Source organism: Chiloscyllium punctatum, chromosome 23 (genome assembly GCF_047496795.1).
Source record: "Chiloscyllium punctatum isolate Juve2018m chromosome 23, sChiPun1.3, whole genome shotgun sequence".
NCBI lineage: Eukaryota > Metazoa > Chordata > Chondrichthyes > Orectolobiformes > Hemiscylliidae > Chiloscyllium > Chiloscyllium punctatum.
Window position 1 is genome coordinate 72619500 of NC_092761.1, and position 18597 is coordinate 72638096.

General features: G+C 40.3%; 1 protein-coding gene across 1 annotated transcript in view; it reads left to right on the forward strand.

The window, feature by feature from the left end:
* Positions 1–9789, forward strand: part of LOC140494137 (vacuolar protein sorting-associated protein 26B-like) — a 41937-nt gene extending 32148 nt beyond the window's left edge. The window contains exon 6 of the mRNA XM_072593180.1: positions 2206–9789. Within this exon, the coding sequence (XP_072449281.1) occupies positions 2206–2343 (138 nt within the window). The 3' untranslated portion in view covers positions 2344–9789. The remainder of the gene's footprint in view (positions 1–2205) is intronic.
* The last annotated feature ends 8808 nt before the right edge of the window (positions 9790–18597 follow it).

The following is an 18597-nucleotide window of genomic DNA, read 5'->3' on the forward strand; positions in this document are numbered from 1 at the left end:
TGAGATTGCTCACATTGGTTTTATTTGCACTTATTGTGTTTTCTACAAGCTGAAGCTATTTTCAAGACAGATGTAGTTTTTTTTTTAAAAATCCTAATTTGCACATCTATAAAATGTGTTGTTGGACTCACGCACACAGCTTTTAAACCATTTTTCCCTTCCTTTAGAACATTAAGGTGCACTACACGTGTAAATCTAACTTAAAATGATCACAAATTTTGTACCTTTAAATAGTTACAGCAGGAGGCACACACCACTAACTTTGAATAACATCTATATTTCATCTTCCTGTTGTTAAACGGCTTTTCAGAACAGAACTTTGTAGATCACTCTGTAATGTAAGCGTGATATAGATTCAGTCAAAGCATGTTGTCCAGTATGGTTAAAGCTCGACTGAAACAAAAAAACTTCATACCACATTTTATCACCTTTTCAGTAATTTCATAAATCAACAGGTAATAAAAAATTTCAAAAGCAGTCAATATTTAAACTGCTTTTGAAACTGCAAAATAACCTTTTTCCAAACCAGTATTTTGGTACAAGAATTTCGATGATCTTAAATAGCTTAACAAAATAAGTAGTCTATTCATAGTTCACTGTCTTTAAAATTGCCTGCAATTACTTGTATGGTTTAGAGAGCGATAAGTGTGCATTTGTTATATAACCATTGCTTGAAGTTGACTGGGTGCAACCCTGGGCTTCCAAGAAACATCACATTTTTGGGATAGAAGCACTTTGAAAATGTTTAGCCAAGCTGAATTATTTTAAAGGTCGATGCTCTGCATGGCAGGTGAAGTTACTTTCATCTGGTAAATGCCCTTGACTTTGTGGTTTCTCTTGACAGCAAACCAACAGATGTAGTCATCATATTTTTCTCTTAAAATTGAACTGGAAAAATGCCAAGCTCATTGGCATCTTTACAATATTGCTGTTAGACAGATTGCGTTGTGTATAGAAATCAGGTTGCAAGAGAATGGTATTGTTCCTCTTTTGTTTGTAATCCATGGAAGACTCTGTTCTATTGCTAGCCTCTAGAACCTTTTTATTGATTGTTTAGTACCATATGTTTGCTTAGAATTTATCATACCCATCAACGTTCTTTTCGTTAGACAGCAAATTTCAAACATCACCTTCACCAGTCAGTGGCCATTGCTAATTCCTGGAGCAGCCAAATTATGCCATGCTTTCTGAGCGTGTTTTGTTTACAGAGAAAAAAAAGATGGGTGGCACAGTGGTTAGCACTGCAGCCTCACAGCGCCAGAGACCCGGGTTCAATTCCCGCCTCAGGCGGTACTCTGTGTGGAGTTTGCACATTCTCCCCGTGTCTGCGTGGGTTTCCTCCGGGTGCTCCACGGAGTTTTCTCCCAGAATGCAAAAAATATGCAGGTTAGGTGAATTGGCTATGCTAAATTGCCCGTAGTGTTTTGTGAAGGGGTAAATGTAGGGGAATGGGTCTGGGTGGGTTGCGCTTCGGCGGGTCGGTGTGGACCTGTTGGGCCGAAGGGCCTGTTTCCACACTGTAATCTAATGTAATCAATAAAACAAGCTGGAGTGAGGATGGTCACCCACAACCCATCAACTGACATACTTATCCAACTGCCTAAATTCTCCTCTACGTATCCTGTGTAAACTTATCTGCATTAGGTTGTATTTTAGTTTTTCTTGAGTAATATCAAGGTTGTCTCCAGTGCTTGTTTCGCCATTATAAATGTCTGTCATATGTTACTGCTATCCCGTTGCCACAAACCTGTTGATCAATGTAATTATCATAGGGACATCTATCGTGAACCATGGTGTATCCAAAACTGTATATGGGAAACCAGAGGACCACTGTTGTGGTTTAGAATTGTGAAAAACATTTTGCAATATAGATACCAGAGATATCTTTTATTCATTGAGAAGCTGGCTATCTAAGCAACATGTGTTTCAGTACATTAGACATGATTTCATTTCAGCAAGTTTAATTATGATTGTTTTGTTGTTAAATGGTGTTTCTGACAGATTTACTGGCATACTTTGAAAAAAACAGTGCTATATCGAGCCTCCGTAACATCAATAACATGTCTTGTATGTAGTGTTTATGTCTTTTATGTTCCAGGAAAAGTACTTAACTGGAAGCACAATATTGTTTTAACATCATGAAATGTTGCTAACAGAAATCTACTTCTGTATCTAGTATTACAATTTGTTTTGTTTTACACATAGGAAATCACTTTGTGGCGAAAAGGAGATATTGTTCGAAAGAGTATGTCCCACCAGGCAGCCATTGCATCACAACGCTATGAAGGGTCAACAAATACTGGAAACAAGCCTGCAGTACAAAATCAGGATGCAGAGAACTAGCCTTTTTTTTGTCAAAGTCTAGGCAGCTAGATAATAACATAACCTACTAAAAAAATCAATGGCAAAGAAATTAGTGTTTTTCAAGTTGACATAATTCCCTTCAGATGACATCTTTGTGACAAGAGATGTGACTGAAATTTATACAGCCGCCTTTGTGTGTTAACATAAAGTTAATCCAGATTTTTGTTTTACTTTTGAAACATATTGAAGCATATAATACCAAGCGAAGCTACAAAGTCAACGAGTCCAGGTTCCATTATTGTTATTCAAGCATGTGCAGTTGTTGTCCTATCACAAAGAGCATCTGAATACAGCACTAGTTTTATCAGCTTATCGACCAGTTCTTTCTTCTAAAAAAAATTAGTCATTTTCTTCAAAAGGTTTTAACACCGAGTTAATCCTTCTTTGCCCCAAATTGCATTGAACACTCCATATATCATACCAAGGTTGTGTCCCACCTCCCCAACCTAATCCACACTAGAAGATATTATAATTGTGCTTTTAAACTGAATTATCTGAATGTTTCCATTTTGATGCATGCAGTATATTTGGGTGTTTCTAGTCACTTGTCCAAAATGTATCTGTTCTCTAAACATTTAAAAGGTCGGGTATGATTTATATTAAAATTATATCAATGGAAATTGTTTTTTAAACATAAAGTTCATATGATAGAATTTTAGAATCTTACAGCACAGGAGGAGGGTAGTTGGCCCATTGTGCCTATACAGGCTCTTAGAGCTATCCAATTATTCCCAATCCCCTTCTTTGCCTATAGTCTTGCTATTTTCTCCCATTGAAGTATTTATCAAAGTCCGTTTTGAAAGTTACTATTGAATCTGCTCTTAGTACCTTTTCAGGCAGATCGTAACAACACACTCATATACTGTGCTGAAAATAGTTTGAGTACTCAATCACTTATGTAGTGAACTTTTTTTGTTTCCCAGTTTAAACATAAAAAGTGGTATTATGCATAAAATTTCAACTGTATAAACGTTTGGGTAGAAATTTCAATACGCACATTTCCTCTGTAGAAATCAAAATCAAATTTTAACATTCCATATTACCATCTTATTCAAATGTGCCATTTTAATACTGCAGATGTTTTACTCCAATCAGGACAGTTTTTGGCAAGATGTAGATGTACTGTGTTTGTCAAAAAATAAATGTGAGACCTAGGGAGGCTCAAAGAATCACACATAACAAAATAAGATGGTATTTTCACTTGAAGTAACAACCATTTTACACGAAGGCAAGTTTTTTTTGTGTTTGCAGTGAGCAGCAGGTTCTGTCTTTAACCAGGATTTATACAAAAACCTGAAATAGGACTGTAATAGATTAATATTCAACATCCTAAAATTTGCCTATTGTATCTTTTGAATTCAATGTAATCTTTTTAAACTTTCTTAAATAGTTGTACATGGGAAAGGTGGAAATTGTTTCCAACCACATCAAATAATCTAAAGTAGTGTTAACCTTGACTTTCTATCCTGCAAAAAGGTTGTTTTCTGGATATCCTGAGGTATTGCTATTTTATTTGAAGTTATACATTTAAAAATGTGTATTTAAGTATCATTATCAATTGCTTTTAAAATTCTAGATGGTTTAAGTGTATGTAATCCTTCAGAGCATTTCTTAAAGGACAGATGACCTGAAGCCATTACCCAAAATGGGAACTCTAGGAAAAATGATGCAGTATTAAAGATAGTTATGTGTACTCTTTCAAATCAAACAATATTTGATTTTATGAATAACATGCTCCTAGTTTGTTTGTAACTAAATCTAGTTTAGTATGGGTTGCTGTTCCAATCCGGTTTCCCATCTTTCCTTTAAGAAGGGTTCTTTATAAAACTGAAAATTTATGGAAAATGAAACTGTGACCTAATAATCTACTTAAATGAAAGGTACTACATTAATTCCAAACAGGCTTCCAAATGTAACGAGTGCTTCCTCCAGTCTCATGGTACAAAGTATAAACTGTAATCTGCTAGATGCCAGATCAAGGCCTTAAGACTATTTGACAGTTCAATCATGCATTCAGTTGTAGGAGCTTTATTTGTTCTCAGTTATGTTGCTTAATAGACGATTGATCTTTGCTTGTCATCTCAACCCAGGAGAGGGAGACAAGCAATGTGTTGTCCCTAAATTTAAAAAGAAGGAGCTTCTTGGCAACTGAATCAAAGAAATTTAGTGTGGAAAGAGGCCAGTTGGCAAGTGTGCAAAATGGAAGACTCTGCAGAATAGCACCTTCTGATTCCTAAATCGAGCCACTTCGATGAATAAATCAATACCCCAGTTTGGAATCATAGTTTTGAGAGGGGAAAAAAAAGTCCACTGGCTAGGAATTCGATTTTTTTTCAAAATGGGCAGGGAGAATCATATGTAAATGCTTTATTAAAGGCATATTTCAAAGATTTTTATATTTTTCTATATGCTGTAGTTTTAAAAAACGTTTTTTGCATTTCGAGATAAAATCCCTCACTTACTCTATGTCGGTCAGTTTAGGTCATTAGAAAACATCATGACTTTGCCTTCAGACATTCTTGTTTGTAAAATGAACTAAAAACGAATGGCTTTGTCTGAAATAATGTAATTTAAAGTGGAAAACTTTTTCCACTTTATCTCAGTAAGGAAATATTGGTCAAAAGAGGTTATTCAGTATTTTTCAAATTACATTTTCTGATAACATCAGAAACAATTGTTGTTTTGACTTCTAAATTGTAACAATAGCTAGCGAACCTGATGGACTTGTTGTGTTTCAGCATTAACAGTGGAAAATTAATTGACTTCATACTAATTGCTGACTATTAATTAATTTTGCAGATTGTTGTACTTGTTCATGCAACAACAGTAGGGTGACAATTATAAGGCCAGACTTTTCAATCTCAATGAACAACAATCCAGTTTATTACCAACAGTTTGAATTCTTGCATATAAATTCCTAAATTAAATTGGAAATTCTTGGCTGACATTTTTATTTTCTAATTTCTCATTACAGAAATTATTTGAGGCAGGAAGAAACATTAGAAACATAATTTTTGTTTTTTTTTCTCTTTGAACAAATCATGAAAATATTCCTAGGTTAACATTTTCTTTAACAATTTTTATTTAATACATTGTCCCATTTCAGAATGCGTGTTAGAATTGTGATAATGAAGGTAGTAATTACCAGTTCGTGATATGTTTGTTCAGGACTTTGAACCGTGCAATAATTATCAACTATTTTCATCAGTTTCACTTAACCCATGAAGCCTTTGGCACACTACTCCATGTTTTATCTGGTCTAGGTAAAAAGGCAGGCATGGGTCGCAGTGGCTAGGGGTATTAGTGATCGTGATAGTTATTACCAGGTGAACGACAAAAAGAGAAACTAAACTTTTGTTCAGACCTTCTTCATATCCTTGATGGAAATGACTGGATAGCCACCAAAGGGCACTTTTTTTTTTTACTATTCATCCCAGAGGTCCTTTAATGACATCAACATAAGGGAAAACTAGAAATAAAAATGTTAATTAGGGCAGGCAATGGCCTCTCAATATAATCATGTTATAGACAATTAATCCAAAAACTTGGGTAATTCTCGGGGACCCAAGTTTGAATCTCACCATAGCAGGTGGAATTTGAATTCAATAAATACCTGGAATTAAGAGTCTAACAATGACCATGAAACTCCTGTTAATTGTCACAAATATCCATGTGGTCCACTAATGTCCTTCTGGGAAGGAAATCTGCCATTCTTACCTAGTCTGGTCAGCATGTGCCTCCAATGTACTCCAATGAAATCTGCAACCTCACAGCCCTACATTTTCCCCACTTTATCATTACCATCACGCCATGGGATCATCCCTGATTCAGTGGCGAATTCAGGAGGGCATGTCAGGAGAAGTACCAGGCATACCTGTGAGACAAAAATGAGGTGTCAATCTGTTAAAGCAAAAAACAGGACTATTTGTGTACGAAACAGCACAAGGAGCAATTGAGAGCTAAGTGATCCTGCAATCAAAGAATCAGTTCTGAGCTCTGCAGTCCTGCCACATTCAGCCGTGATTGGATCGTCAGATAACTCGCTGAAAGTGAAGATTCCACGAACATGCCCATCCTTAATGATGGGAGATTCCAGCACACCAGTGCAAAAGGCTGAAACACTCAATAATTCTCAGCCAAAGTGTCAAGTGGATGATCCAGCTCAACCCTCTCTCGAGGTCCTAAGTATCATAGATGCCAGTCTCCAAACAATTTGATGCACTCTACATTATGGCAAGAAATGGTTGAAGGCATTGGCTAGTGCAAAGGTTATGGGCCCTGAAAACATTCTGGCAATAATACTGAAGGCTTGAGCTCCAGAATTGGCTGTACCCCTAGCCAAGCTGTTCCATTACAGCTACAACACTAGCAACTATCTGACAATGTGGAAAATTGCCCAGGTATGTCCTGTACCCAAAAGGCAGGACAAATCCAACCTGGCCAATTACTATACCATCAGTCTACTCTCGATCATCAGTAAAATGATGGGAAGATGTTATCAACAGTGCTATCAAGCAGCACCTGCTCAGTGATACTCAGTTTGGGTTCATGACAACAACTCAGCTCCTGACCACATCACAGCATTAGTTCAAACATGGATAAGGCTGAATTCCGTAGATGAGATAAGAGTGACAGCCCTTGACATCAAGGCCACATTTGATAAATGTGTGACATCAAAGAGCCTTAGCAAAACCGAAGTCAATATGAATTGGGGAAAACTCTTCAATGCTTGGAGTCATACCTTGTACATAGGAAGGATGTGGTTGATGAAAGTCAGTCATCTCGGCTCCAGTTCCTCAGGCTAGTGTCCTAGGGTCAACCATCTTCACCTGCTTCAACTTCCCTCCATCATTGGGTCAGAAGTGGGGATGTTCGCTGTTGATTGCAAAATGTTCAGACTATTTATAGTTCCTGCAATACTGAAGCAGCCCATGTCCATGTCCAAATGGAACAAGACCTGGACATTATCCAGGCTTGAATTGGAAAATGGCAAATGACATTTGTGCCAAACAAATGCCAGGCAATGACCATCTCCGATAAGAGACAATCTAATCACTCTCCTCCCCTTGATATTTAACAGCATTACCATTACTGAATTCCCCACTCTGTGTCCTGGAGGTTACCATTGACCAGAAATTGAACTGGGCTCACTATTTAAATAGAGTGGTTACAAGGGCAAATCAGAGGCTAGGAATACTATAGCGTGTAACCCACCTTTCTGATGCCCCAAAGCCTGTTTACCATCTACAAGGCACAAATCCAGGAGTATGATGAAATACTCCCCATCTGCCAGGATTAGTGCAGTTCCAGTAATAACCAAGAAGCTTTATATCATCCAGAACAAAGCAGCCTGATTGACTGACACCACATTCTCAAATGTTGTCTTTCCACTGATGCACAGTAACAGCAGTGTGCATCATCTATAGTTGAACTACAGAAATTCACCAAAGAGATTTGGACAGCACCTTCCAACCTATGACTACTACCATCTGGAAAGATAAAGTCAGCTGATGCATAGGAATACCGTCACCTTCAAGCACCCCTTCTAGCCATTCGCCATCCTGACTTGGAAATATCTCCACTATTTCACTGTCAGTGGATCAAATTCCTGGAATGCCCTCACATTGAGGAGGGACCTGCAGCAGGTGGACTGTCGTGGTTCAAGGCGGCGGCTCACCACCATATTTTCAAAAGGAACAAATGCTGACCCAGCCACCAGTACCCACATTCCATGAGTGATATTTTTTTTTAAAAAAGAAACTTGATGCTAAGTGATTCCCTTACGACTTTGCATTTATTTTCATATTCTGGATTAGTGGTGCTGGAAGAGCACAGCAGTTCAGGCAGCATCCAAGTAGCTTCGAAATCTACGTTTCGGGCAAAAGCCCTTCATCAGGAATTTATTTTCGTATGTCCATTTTTACCAGCAAAATATAGGCCGGGTTATAGAATAGAATTTTTACAGTGCAGAAATAGGGCATTCAGCCCATCAAGTCCGCATTACCCCTTCGAAGAGCATGCCAACTAGACACCGCCACCCTCCCATCCCCATCCCTTCAGCCTGCATTTTCCATGGCTAATCCACCTAGCCTGCACACCCCTGGACACAATGGGGCAATTTAGCATAGCTAATCAACTAACCTGCGCATCTTTGGACTGTGGGAGGAAATTGGAGCACCTAGCAGATACCCATGCTGACATGGAGGATGGACATACTCCACACAGTCACCCAAGGTTGGAATTGAGCCCAGGTCCCTGGGTTCAGAGGTAGAGTGCTAAGCACTGTGCTGCCCATACTTTGCTACCTTTTATTTTCTGTTGAGATGAGAACAGTTTGAGAGAGTATTCTGCACCATTTTGCTTGATTCCTTTGCTGCTATGATGTGCAGGCATTGTTCTCAAGCTTTTATATTTTTAAGTACATTTGGATATTGGATCTATTGGAAATGATAGCACTTGTTGAAGCAAATTATAAAATGCCTTGATAATCTTAGTGGTAGAGAATATCATTAATATTGTAACTTTTTCTGGATAGTTTTACTTGCACTAATCCAGGTTAGCGATGCCTTGTCTTAACTTCATTTATGATACTGCTATCTTAGTTTTGTGGTTTACAAAAAATTTTGAGAGGGAGGAGAAAGGCAGAATGTATTGTGAATTTAAGTAGAGTTTTTTTTAAAATATGAAAAACAGTATAAATATAGTAATGTAGAAAACAATTGTATTTTGTACCCCCAAAGCAGAATAGAAAATAAGTTTAGATGATTATGATTAAGGTACTAATCAAGCACATTCAAATTAATTGCATTCTACAGTTCCATAATTAAATCATTGACTAGCAGCTCTGGCATTGCACTCTATTCAAAGTCATGTGGCCAGGTTGACACTCAAACTCATCCATTTTCAGTTTGTAATTTTGCAGCAGAAACTTGTCAGCAATCTCCTTAATCCTCGACTAGAGAAGTCTCACTAAAGTCTTTGAGAAGTTCTGTCCTGATTGAAGTTAGAAAACAAAACCAATCTCAAGCGTGAAAAAAATTAATCATGTGATAGCGTAGCTTTTTATAGTAATTGGTTACTGTAAAGGAATTTTGTGTACATTATTGTGAAACTGCCATCATTGAAAGCATATATGCCTGCTTGTGTCAGTAGCTAGTTTAAATAGTTTCTTCACATCAAATTTGTACATGTCTATAAATACTAGATTGTTTTGAAAGGGCACAAAAGGCTATATAGTTAATTGTTTTAGAACATCCCTTTTAATATTGTACATGCACAATTAGTTTTATTTGAAAATTTGTCATTAAAAAATACCTTGACTAGTTCACAAGAATGAAACCTCAGTGTGCAAAAGAAACCAGATTTGTACATTTTCTTCCTATGACGATATACTGGATTTTACAAAATATAGTTGTCAAATATAAATATTGGTCTGCCTTTTATTGTTATTGTTGCCTTCTTAAATGGTGTGATTGAAGTAACAGTAAAGCTGATCCCTGATACTACAGTTGGCCTCAAGGTACAGTGTGCCATTGGGCCATATGGCTTATCTTTTACACAATTTTAGCATCTCAAAAGTTTTACGCCACTTCGCAATGAAATGGTGAAAATTGAGGCCTGGTTCACTACATATACTGATGGGGACACCAAACAGAAGTCAACTATTTTCACAGAGAGGAAAGTAGTGTAAACAAGTTGCTCATTTGCACCATCTAATGTTAGAGTTTCATACCTGCTGATTTAACTAGGAATATTTGGTGCAGGGAGATCCACTGAAGTGATAAATAGATCAGTGCCACCTCTACCTTGAAACCATTTAAAAAGTATTAATTTAGAAATATAATTGATATCATTAATTGACAAGCTATCATGAAATACAGAAAATTAACTTCATTGTATTTTGATTTCATATTACAATTACCATCTTAAGCTCCATGAATTCAATACTGCACTCAAGTCACTGAGTTAATACTACTAAAATCATCAAGAATGTCATTAGGAACTTGTGATTTGGAGGTGCCATTGTTGGACTAGGGTGGACAAAGATAAAAATCACACAGCATCAGGTTATAGTCCAACAGGTTTATTTGGATGCACTAGCTTTCGAGGCACAGTCTCTTCATCAGGAGACAGTGTCTCAAAAGCTAGTGCTTCCATATAAATCTGGTGTTATGATTTTTAAAATAGGAACATGGGTTAACTTCTCATTTGGTGTGAAAGTTATTGAATATTAACTTAATGCTTGATTGTAAATTAAGTTTATTAGTTATGCAGTCTTTACCACAGAATCACAACATTAAAAGTATCAAAATGTCAAGTCACCTGAAATATCTCCACAGAGGCAGATATCCCATTACCAGGTCACCTTTTATTTACACGCAGAGTGTTCTCAACATTGATCTGGTTCTGAGTGACCAGAATGTCTGGCACTCCTGTTCTTTTTTTTTCTTTTTTTTATTTTATTAAACAATTACAAAACAGTTTGCAAAAATCCGTTAATATTTACAGCTGTATACAAGAGTCAACAATTTTACCAGGGAGAGCAGCAGCAAAACCAGGCCCCAAACCCTACCGTTCAACCAGTTTACAGGGAAATGAGGACAAACCCCAAATCCTGGCACTTTTGTTCTCATCTGTCAGCTAGGGCTCCCTGATTGGACCAAATTAACAGCACCATTCAGGGAACTCATTCTATGATGTCCACTTGGCTGATCTCATTACAATGATACATCCCTCCCCCTCTGAGTCTGACCACATAGGCTGTTTTCTTTTGTTTTGGTAGCTCTTCCTGGACATTTTAGCACTGGGTCAGATTCCTCCAATTCTGCCTCTGATATGGGCAGCGTGTAATGCACAGTAGCTCACCTCTTGCGCCCAGAGTGTCTAAGAAGAAATTCATTATCTTCAGGCAGAAGGTGCAGCAAAGGCAGTGCGCATCTCAGATTCTGGGGTATCTTCAATATTTGGTGGAGAAGGAGATCCATCAGGTTCAAGAACAATTGAAAAGGCTGTCGAGGAGCCAGACATGTTTTGCTGCTGCACTCCTGTGGTCCACATGGTTGTTCAGGACCTTCACATTACATCAAACTTCATCCCCTGAAGTAAATGGTCTCACACTTGGCATTCCTGATGTCATTTCACCCTCTTTCCCCATCCACCAATGAGTCCAGGAAGATCAGATTTACCCTGGCATGCAGTCTCCTCTCCATTAACCACTCTGCTAGAGCTATCCCTGTAGTTGCAAGAGGGATGATCTTATAATCAAATAGGAACTGGAACAGTCTGGTGTCTTGTGAAGTTGTGAGCTGTTTCTTTCAGCCTTCCTTCAAATGTTGACCGCTCTTTCTTCCAGAACATTGAATAAAAGATGGTTTGGAGTTGTTCTTATATGTTGAATACCATTCGACTTTAAGAAATACTGAAATTTCTGTGCTGGTAAACAATGGCCCATTATCTGTGACCAACGCTTCCAGGAGTCCGTGTTTTGCAAAACAAAAGTACATAGTTTTTCTATCATTGTCCGTATGTATGGTGAATGATCTGAATACACATTTGACCACTTTGAGTGAGCATCCAAAATGACTAAGAAGCCCATGAAAACACCTGCATAGTTGATGTGCAAGCCAGTCCAGGATTTACCTAGCCATTCCTATGAATGTAAGGGAGCTGCTGGTGGTATTTTCTGTCCTCTGGGCATTGCCCACTAACACAGCTGTCTGTATCCAAGCCTGCCCACCTGACATAACTTCTTGCTGACATCTTCATTTTGGAAACCTCTAGATGACCCTGGTGCAGTTCAGCCAATATCTGGTGGTGATCTTTGCTCAGGACAATTACGCATGCTCTCCATAATAAAATGCCGACCTCTCCGGGTCCAAAAACATTTCAGTTCTGGTTGTGACAGTCCTTTGGTTTCACCCATCACCACCAGATGTTTCAGTTTTGCCAGGACTGGATCTTTCGGTGTCTGAAGTCTGATATTGTCAGCTATGACTGGAAGTGTATCCAGAAATTTTAAAATCATTACAGACTGTTCCAATAGCAGTCCCACCAGTGGTGTATCTGCCAGTAGGAGGCAGCTCAATGCATCCGCATTTGCTATTTGCCTCCTGAATGGTGTTCCAACTTGTAATTATACACTTAGTATTAAAATCCACTGCTGAATTCTGCCTGAAACTACGGGCGGTGCTGCCATGTCCTCTAAAGTAGACCTAGCAAGGATTTGAGGTCTATTGTTATTACAAATTTACATATGTAAAGCTATTGATGGAACTTCCTAACTCTAAATATAACTGCCAAATCTACCTTCTCTATCTGGGCATATTTAGCCAAAGTCTTGGATACATACGCTTTTGGGCATTCCTGTCCATTGGACCACCGATGAGCTAATACTACTCCAATGTCATTAGGGGCGATATCACATGTCAATACCAGATCTCACTTGAGATCATTGTGTGCCAACACCGTAGAGGATGACAGCGGTTTCTTCTTTTCCCTTAAAACTATGGCTTGTCTACGCAACCATTTCTCAAGCTGATCCTTTTTTTAAGATGCAAAGGTGCCAAATGGAGGCTAGGTTATGTATGAACTTTCCATAATAATTCACTGGCCCAAGGCAATACCTAAGCTCTGGTACAGATATGGTAGGCAGTGCTCTTTTGAACACCCTCACTTTCATCTTGCAATGGGTGTAGCCCAGTTTTGTTGACTCTGAAATCCAAGTAGATCCCTCAGGGTGCCTGGAACACATTTTTACCTTAGAAGACGTATGCCCGTTTGGGAGAAAAGTCTAAGGACTACGTCCAAATTTCTATATATGTTGGTCTTCTCTGTTATTAGTGCATTATCTAAATAAATGGCAACCTGGGGAGCACCTTGTAAAATGTCCTTTGTCATTTGCTGAAAAATTGCATCGGCTGACAATTTCCTAAATGGCAGTCTTGTATATTGATACAAACTCTTATGGATATTTAACTGGAGCATATTTCTGGGAATCCTTATCTAGCAGCAATTGCAGTTATGTATGGTTCATGTCCAGCTTCATGAAGGACAGCCTCCCTGCCAGCTCTGCATATAAATCTTCTTCGTGAAGGATTGTGTATGTTTATACTGCAAAAATTGGCTTACCATTTGTTTGAAATCTCCACAATGGTGAGCCAACCCTTTGGGCTTCACAATCACTATGACTGGTGCTGCCCATTCCACAAACTGGACTGGTTTGATGATTCCTTCACTTCCCAGCCTTCTGATTTCTGCTTCTGCTTTTGCCATTCAGGCAAATGGCATTGGGTGGACCTTGCAGAATTGTGGAATTGCTTGCAGGTCAACATGCAATGTGGTCTTGCCTCCTTTGATAGTCCATAGACCTTCCTGAAAGATTTCCAGGTATTTAATTAGGACTTCACTCATGCAGCCATTTTCTACTCGAAAAATGTTGAGCAAATCTGGGTGAATCTTCCTCCCCAATTTTGCCCCATCAAGCTTTGTCCCAAGCCTTTCACTAATATAAATTGTAACTGAACCAGCTGCTTTTCAGAAGAGACCAGATATGAAATTGTATCCTTAATCTGTAAAGGCTCCTGTTATAGTCAAGGTCTTGCACAAACTTAAAAAGTAGGCGACCAGAGCAAATTATGTTAAAAACTGGAACCATAAGAGAAAATGCTGGAAAATCTCACCAGGTCTGGCAGCATCTGTAAGGAGAGAAAAGAGCTGACATTTTGAGTCTAACTGACCCTTTGTCAAAGCTGTTTAAAAACTGAAATCACTGAAACAGCTATGCCAGTGTCAACCTCCAATTGAGCCAGGTGACCATTTGTCCAGATGTTTATTTTGATATTTGGATGTCGCTAAGCATTTTAACTGCTCCAAATCAGATATAGATGGATTTTCTAGGGAGAGCACTCTCCTGGAAACAGGCCTTTGAGTTCTCTTATTCGATTTAGCTCTAGTGGGAGTCTTTTGCTGTCTTGAGTCTGCACAACAGCAGCAACTACAATGGCTTGCCAGTCTGGATCCTGAAGAAAATATTATCCATTTTGGCTGAGGCTTGACTTTGTTCAGGGGTTTTGCTGCAGGCTGGCCTACAGTCTGACTGTTTAAGATATGTCCTGAGTGAGGCTATGCAATCGTCTTCACTCAAGTGGTGTTCCCCACACTCAGTCGGACTGGCAAGGGAGTCCACTTCCATCAGAATACCCTGCAACTCCTATGCTCCACTTGTCTCATTTTCTAATCATAAAGTCAATCGTAATTTGAAGTCCAGTTGGGCTTCAGCTAGTAGGTGCTTTTTGCATGGTTTCATCATTAATCCCACATATCAGTCTCATCTTATTCAGGGTTAAACCAAAATCATACATTTCTGCCAGTCATCTTAAGCTAGTCAAAAACCCTGATATGGATTCACGTGGCTCTCGAATTGCCAAGTAAAACCAGTAGGGTCTCAGAATGAGACCGTAATATTCCGGCTTGAGGTCGTAATATTCCTTAACTAACTCCGTCAACTGAAAAGTTTTAGGATCTGATGCCTCAGGGAAAGTTAGGCTTATTATAACCGAAAAAGCTGAGGGTCTACAAGCTGTCAAGAGAATTACTCATTGCTTCTCATCTGCCCCAATGTCATTTGCCTGGGAAAAAATTATGTATTCTTTCCACATTTGGGCCCAGTCTTTAACAGCAGAATCGAACAAGTCATGTTTTCCAAATAATGGCATAATGCCAGAAATAGTTAACCCAACTCAAAGATGACTGTTGCAAGCAAATTTCTTCAGAAGCATGTTTTTCTCTTTGTCATTGAAATAACTCAACAGAGTTATTCCATCACCAAGTCACCCCTTATTTACATGTGACAAGTTCTTAATACTGATCCAGCTCCCGCAGAGCCAGCTCTCAGAGTTAACGGGATATCCGAACACTCTTGTTTATATTTTATTAAACAATACAGTTTACAAACAATTAACATTAACACCTATAGACAGATAAATAGCAATTTACAAGGGAGAGGAGCAGCAAAGCCAGGTACCAAACTCCACCGTTCAACCAGTTTTCAGAGAAATGAGGACAAACGTCAAATCCTACTTTCAGTCATCACAAAATAGTAACAGTAACAAATACATATAAGGCAGTCCAATTAGTTTAAAAAATAATGCATAGAATACAGAACCCCCAACAACCCAGCAAGCCACCCGTCCCTTCCACCTTCTGGTCACTCAAAGGCAGCCCACCCCATGCCCCTTCCAGCTCTCGGCCTGCCCTGACACATCTTCCGGTCACCTTTAGGACAGGCCGTCCTGTTTCCCACCAACCCCCCACCCCCAAGCTGACATTGATCAGGATGGCCTACCCACCTTCTGGCTTCCCTAACCACCCTTTGCACCTTCTGGTCACCTCTAGGACAGCCTGCCCTGGGTGACAGCGCTGAGAATGGCCTACCTACCTTCCAGCTCTCAGTCTGCCCCTACATACCATCTGGCACCTCTAGGACAGCCTGTCCTCTTTCCTGGGACAATGGCACACAGGGCAGCCTACAAACCTTCTAGATCTCAGACTGCCCCTATGCACCTTCTGGCTCTTGGCCACTCTGACATACCTTCTGGCCGTCTCTAGGACAGCCTGTCTGGATTATCCCTTCTTGGGACAAGAGCAGTCAGATCAGCCTACCCACCTTCTGGCTTTTGGGGCGACTGACACCAGGGTGGCCTACCCACCTGCCGGCTTTCAGGGCAGACTACGCACCTTTTGGTTCACAGGATGGCCAACCCACCCTCCAGCTCTCAGGGTGAAAGCTTTCGGGACGAGCTATGAGCCTCCCAGCTCACAGCAAGGCCTGCCAGACCCAGGGATACACAAGACAGTACAGATGATAAACCCAAAAAGCAACAAGATATTGTCAATTACCAACAAACAGAGTCCATTACCATAAAGAGTTCTCTTCAAAATGCAGAATCCATTCCCAAGAATAGAGTCCACTCCTGTATGCAGAATGCATTGTCAGAGATAGATACCACAACCAAAGGCAGAGTCCACTCCTGAAGGCAGCTAACACACATTATACAGCACACACACACACACACACAGGTGTTCAGTCTCCATAGAGGCCTGGTTTATCCACAAAGAACCAGGCCCACTCACAGGAACACAGTACATTGTGAAGGTGCAGTGAATTCACAGCGGTTTGGTCCACTCCCGAATCCCAGGACACAGCAAATGCTCCCTCCCAGCACACACACAGATGTTCAATCTTTACTGAGGCCAAGTCCACCAAGAAGGGCCAAGCCTACCCACAGGAACAGCTCATCTGGAAAGATGTATTTTCTCACAAGTGCTCAGTTGAAACATCAAAGAAGTGAAAACACATGCAAAAAAACAAAGAAAACAAGAGTGCAAGGGCTAAGCCATGCCTCAAAAATAAACATAGTCCTTTTCTCAAAGTAAAAAACAGTAACACACACGCTGTAGCGAGCCAATGAAACAACAGTTCCCTAATGAGAACTGAGTTACACCTAAAACACACTGGCTGTGTAGATCAGGCAGTTTGGAAATCAGTCCTCAATAAAAAAAAGGAATAGCAGTTAACAAAAGTAGTTTTGTAAACCAGCCAATTTAGGAATCAGGTTTCCCCAAAAAAGCAGAAACCAACAACAGCAGAAACACACTGACTATGGCTCAGCCAGCACAGTCAGTCCCCTAAACTGAGGAGACTCTAAATCTCCTGGTTATATTGGTCAGCCAGGGCTTTCCTGATTGTTCCAGGTTAACAGTACACACTGACTGTGGCCCAGCCAGCACAGAGTCAGTCCCCTGACAAAAATGGAGAGTCCCTGACACTGATCCAGCTTCCTGAGAACCAGCTCTCAGCGTGAAAGGATATCAGAACAGATAACCTGTTCACTCTGGACTTCACCAGTTTCCTCATTTCCCCTCCCCTCACCTTACCCCAGTTCCAACCTTACAGGTCAGCACCATCCTCATGACTATCCTACCTGCCAATCTTCCTCCCCACTTATCCACTTCACCCTCCTCTCTGACCTATCATCTTCATCCCCACCTCCATCCACCTATTGTTCTCTTGGTTACCTTCTCCCCAGCCTCACCCCCCTCCCATTTATCTCTCCACCCCTGAGGATCCCTGCCTTCATTCCTGAAACGTCAATTTTTTTTTAGATTACTTACAGTGTGGAAACAGGCCCTTCGGCCCAACAAGTCCACACCGCCCCGCCGAAGCGTAACCCACCCATACCCCTACCCCTACATCTACATCTACATCTAGATCTAGATCTAGATCTACCCCTTACCTAACACTACGGGCAATTTAGCATGGCCAATTCACCTGGCCTGCACATCTTTTTGGAGTGTGGGAGGAAACCGGAGCACCCGGAGGAAACCCACGCAGACACGGGGAGAACGTGCAAACTCCACACAGTCAGGCGTCTGAGGCGGGAATTGAACCCGGATCTCTGGCGCTGTGAGGCAGCAGTGCTAACCACTGTGCCACCGTGCCGCCCACCATGCCATCTGCTCCTCAGATGCTGCCTGACCTGCTGTGCTTTTCCAGCACCTCTCCAATCTAGACTCTGATTTCCAGCGTCTGCTGTACCCACTTCTGCCTAAGATAGCAGAACACTCTTGTTTTTAATACTATTAATCCCAATAGCACTGCTTTACAGTATTTACATCAAAGAGAAATCCCCTTTCTACCATATCAATCAGGTTTAACTTACCTGATAATTAGATTACTTACAGTGTTGAAACAGGCCCTTCGGCCCAACAAGTCCACACCGACCCTCCAAAGAGCAACCCACCCAGACCCATTCCCCTACATTTACCCCTTCACCTAACACTACAGGCAATTTAGCATGGCCAATTCACCTAACCTGCACATCTTTGGACTGTTGGAGGAAACTGGAGCACCTGGAGGAAACCCACACAGACAGTTGCCTGAGGCGGGAATTGAACCTGGGTCCCTGGTGCTGTGAGGCAGCAGTGCTAACCACTGTGCCGCCCCCACTCTTGTTTTTATTTTTTTTCCCACACTACTGCCTAACTGTGGTAGTGCTTATTTTTTAACTCTTGTTTTTAATCTGTCAGCCAGAGCTCCCTGATTGGATTTAATAAACAGCCCCAATCAAGGAACTCATGTGAGATCAATCTGGCTGACCTTGTTGCAATCACTCCATCATCAACAGTTTTTCTTAAGATTGTGTTAACAAGAATATAAAAAGATCAGAAACAATG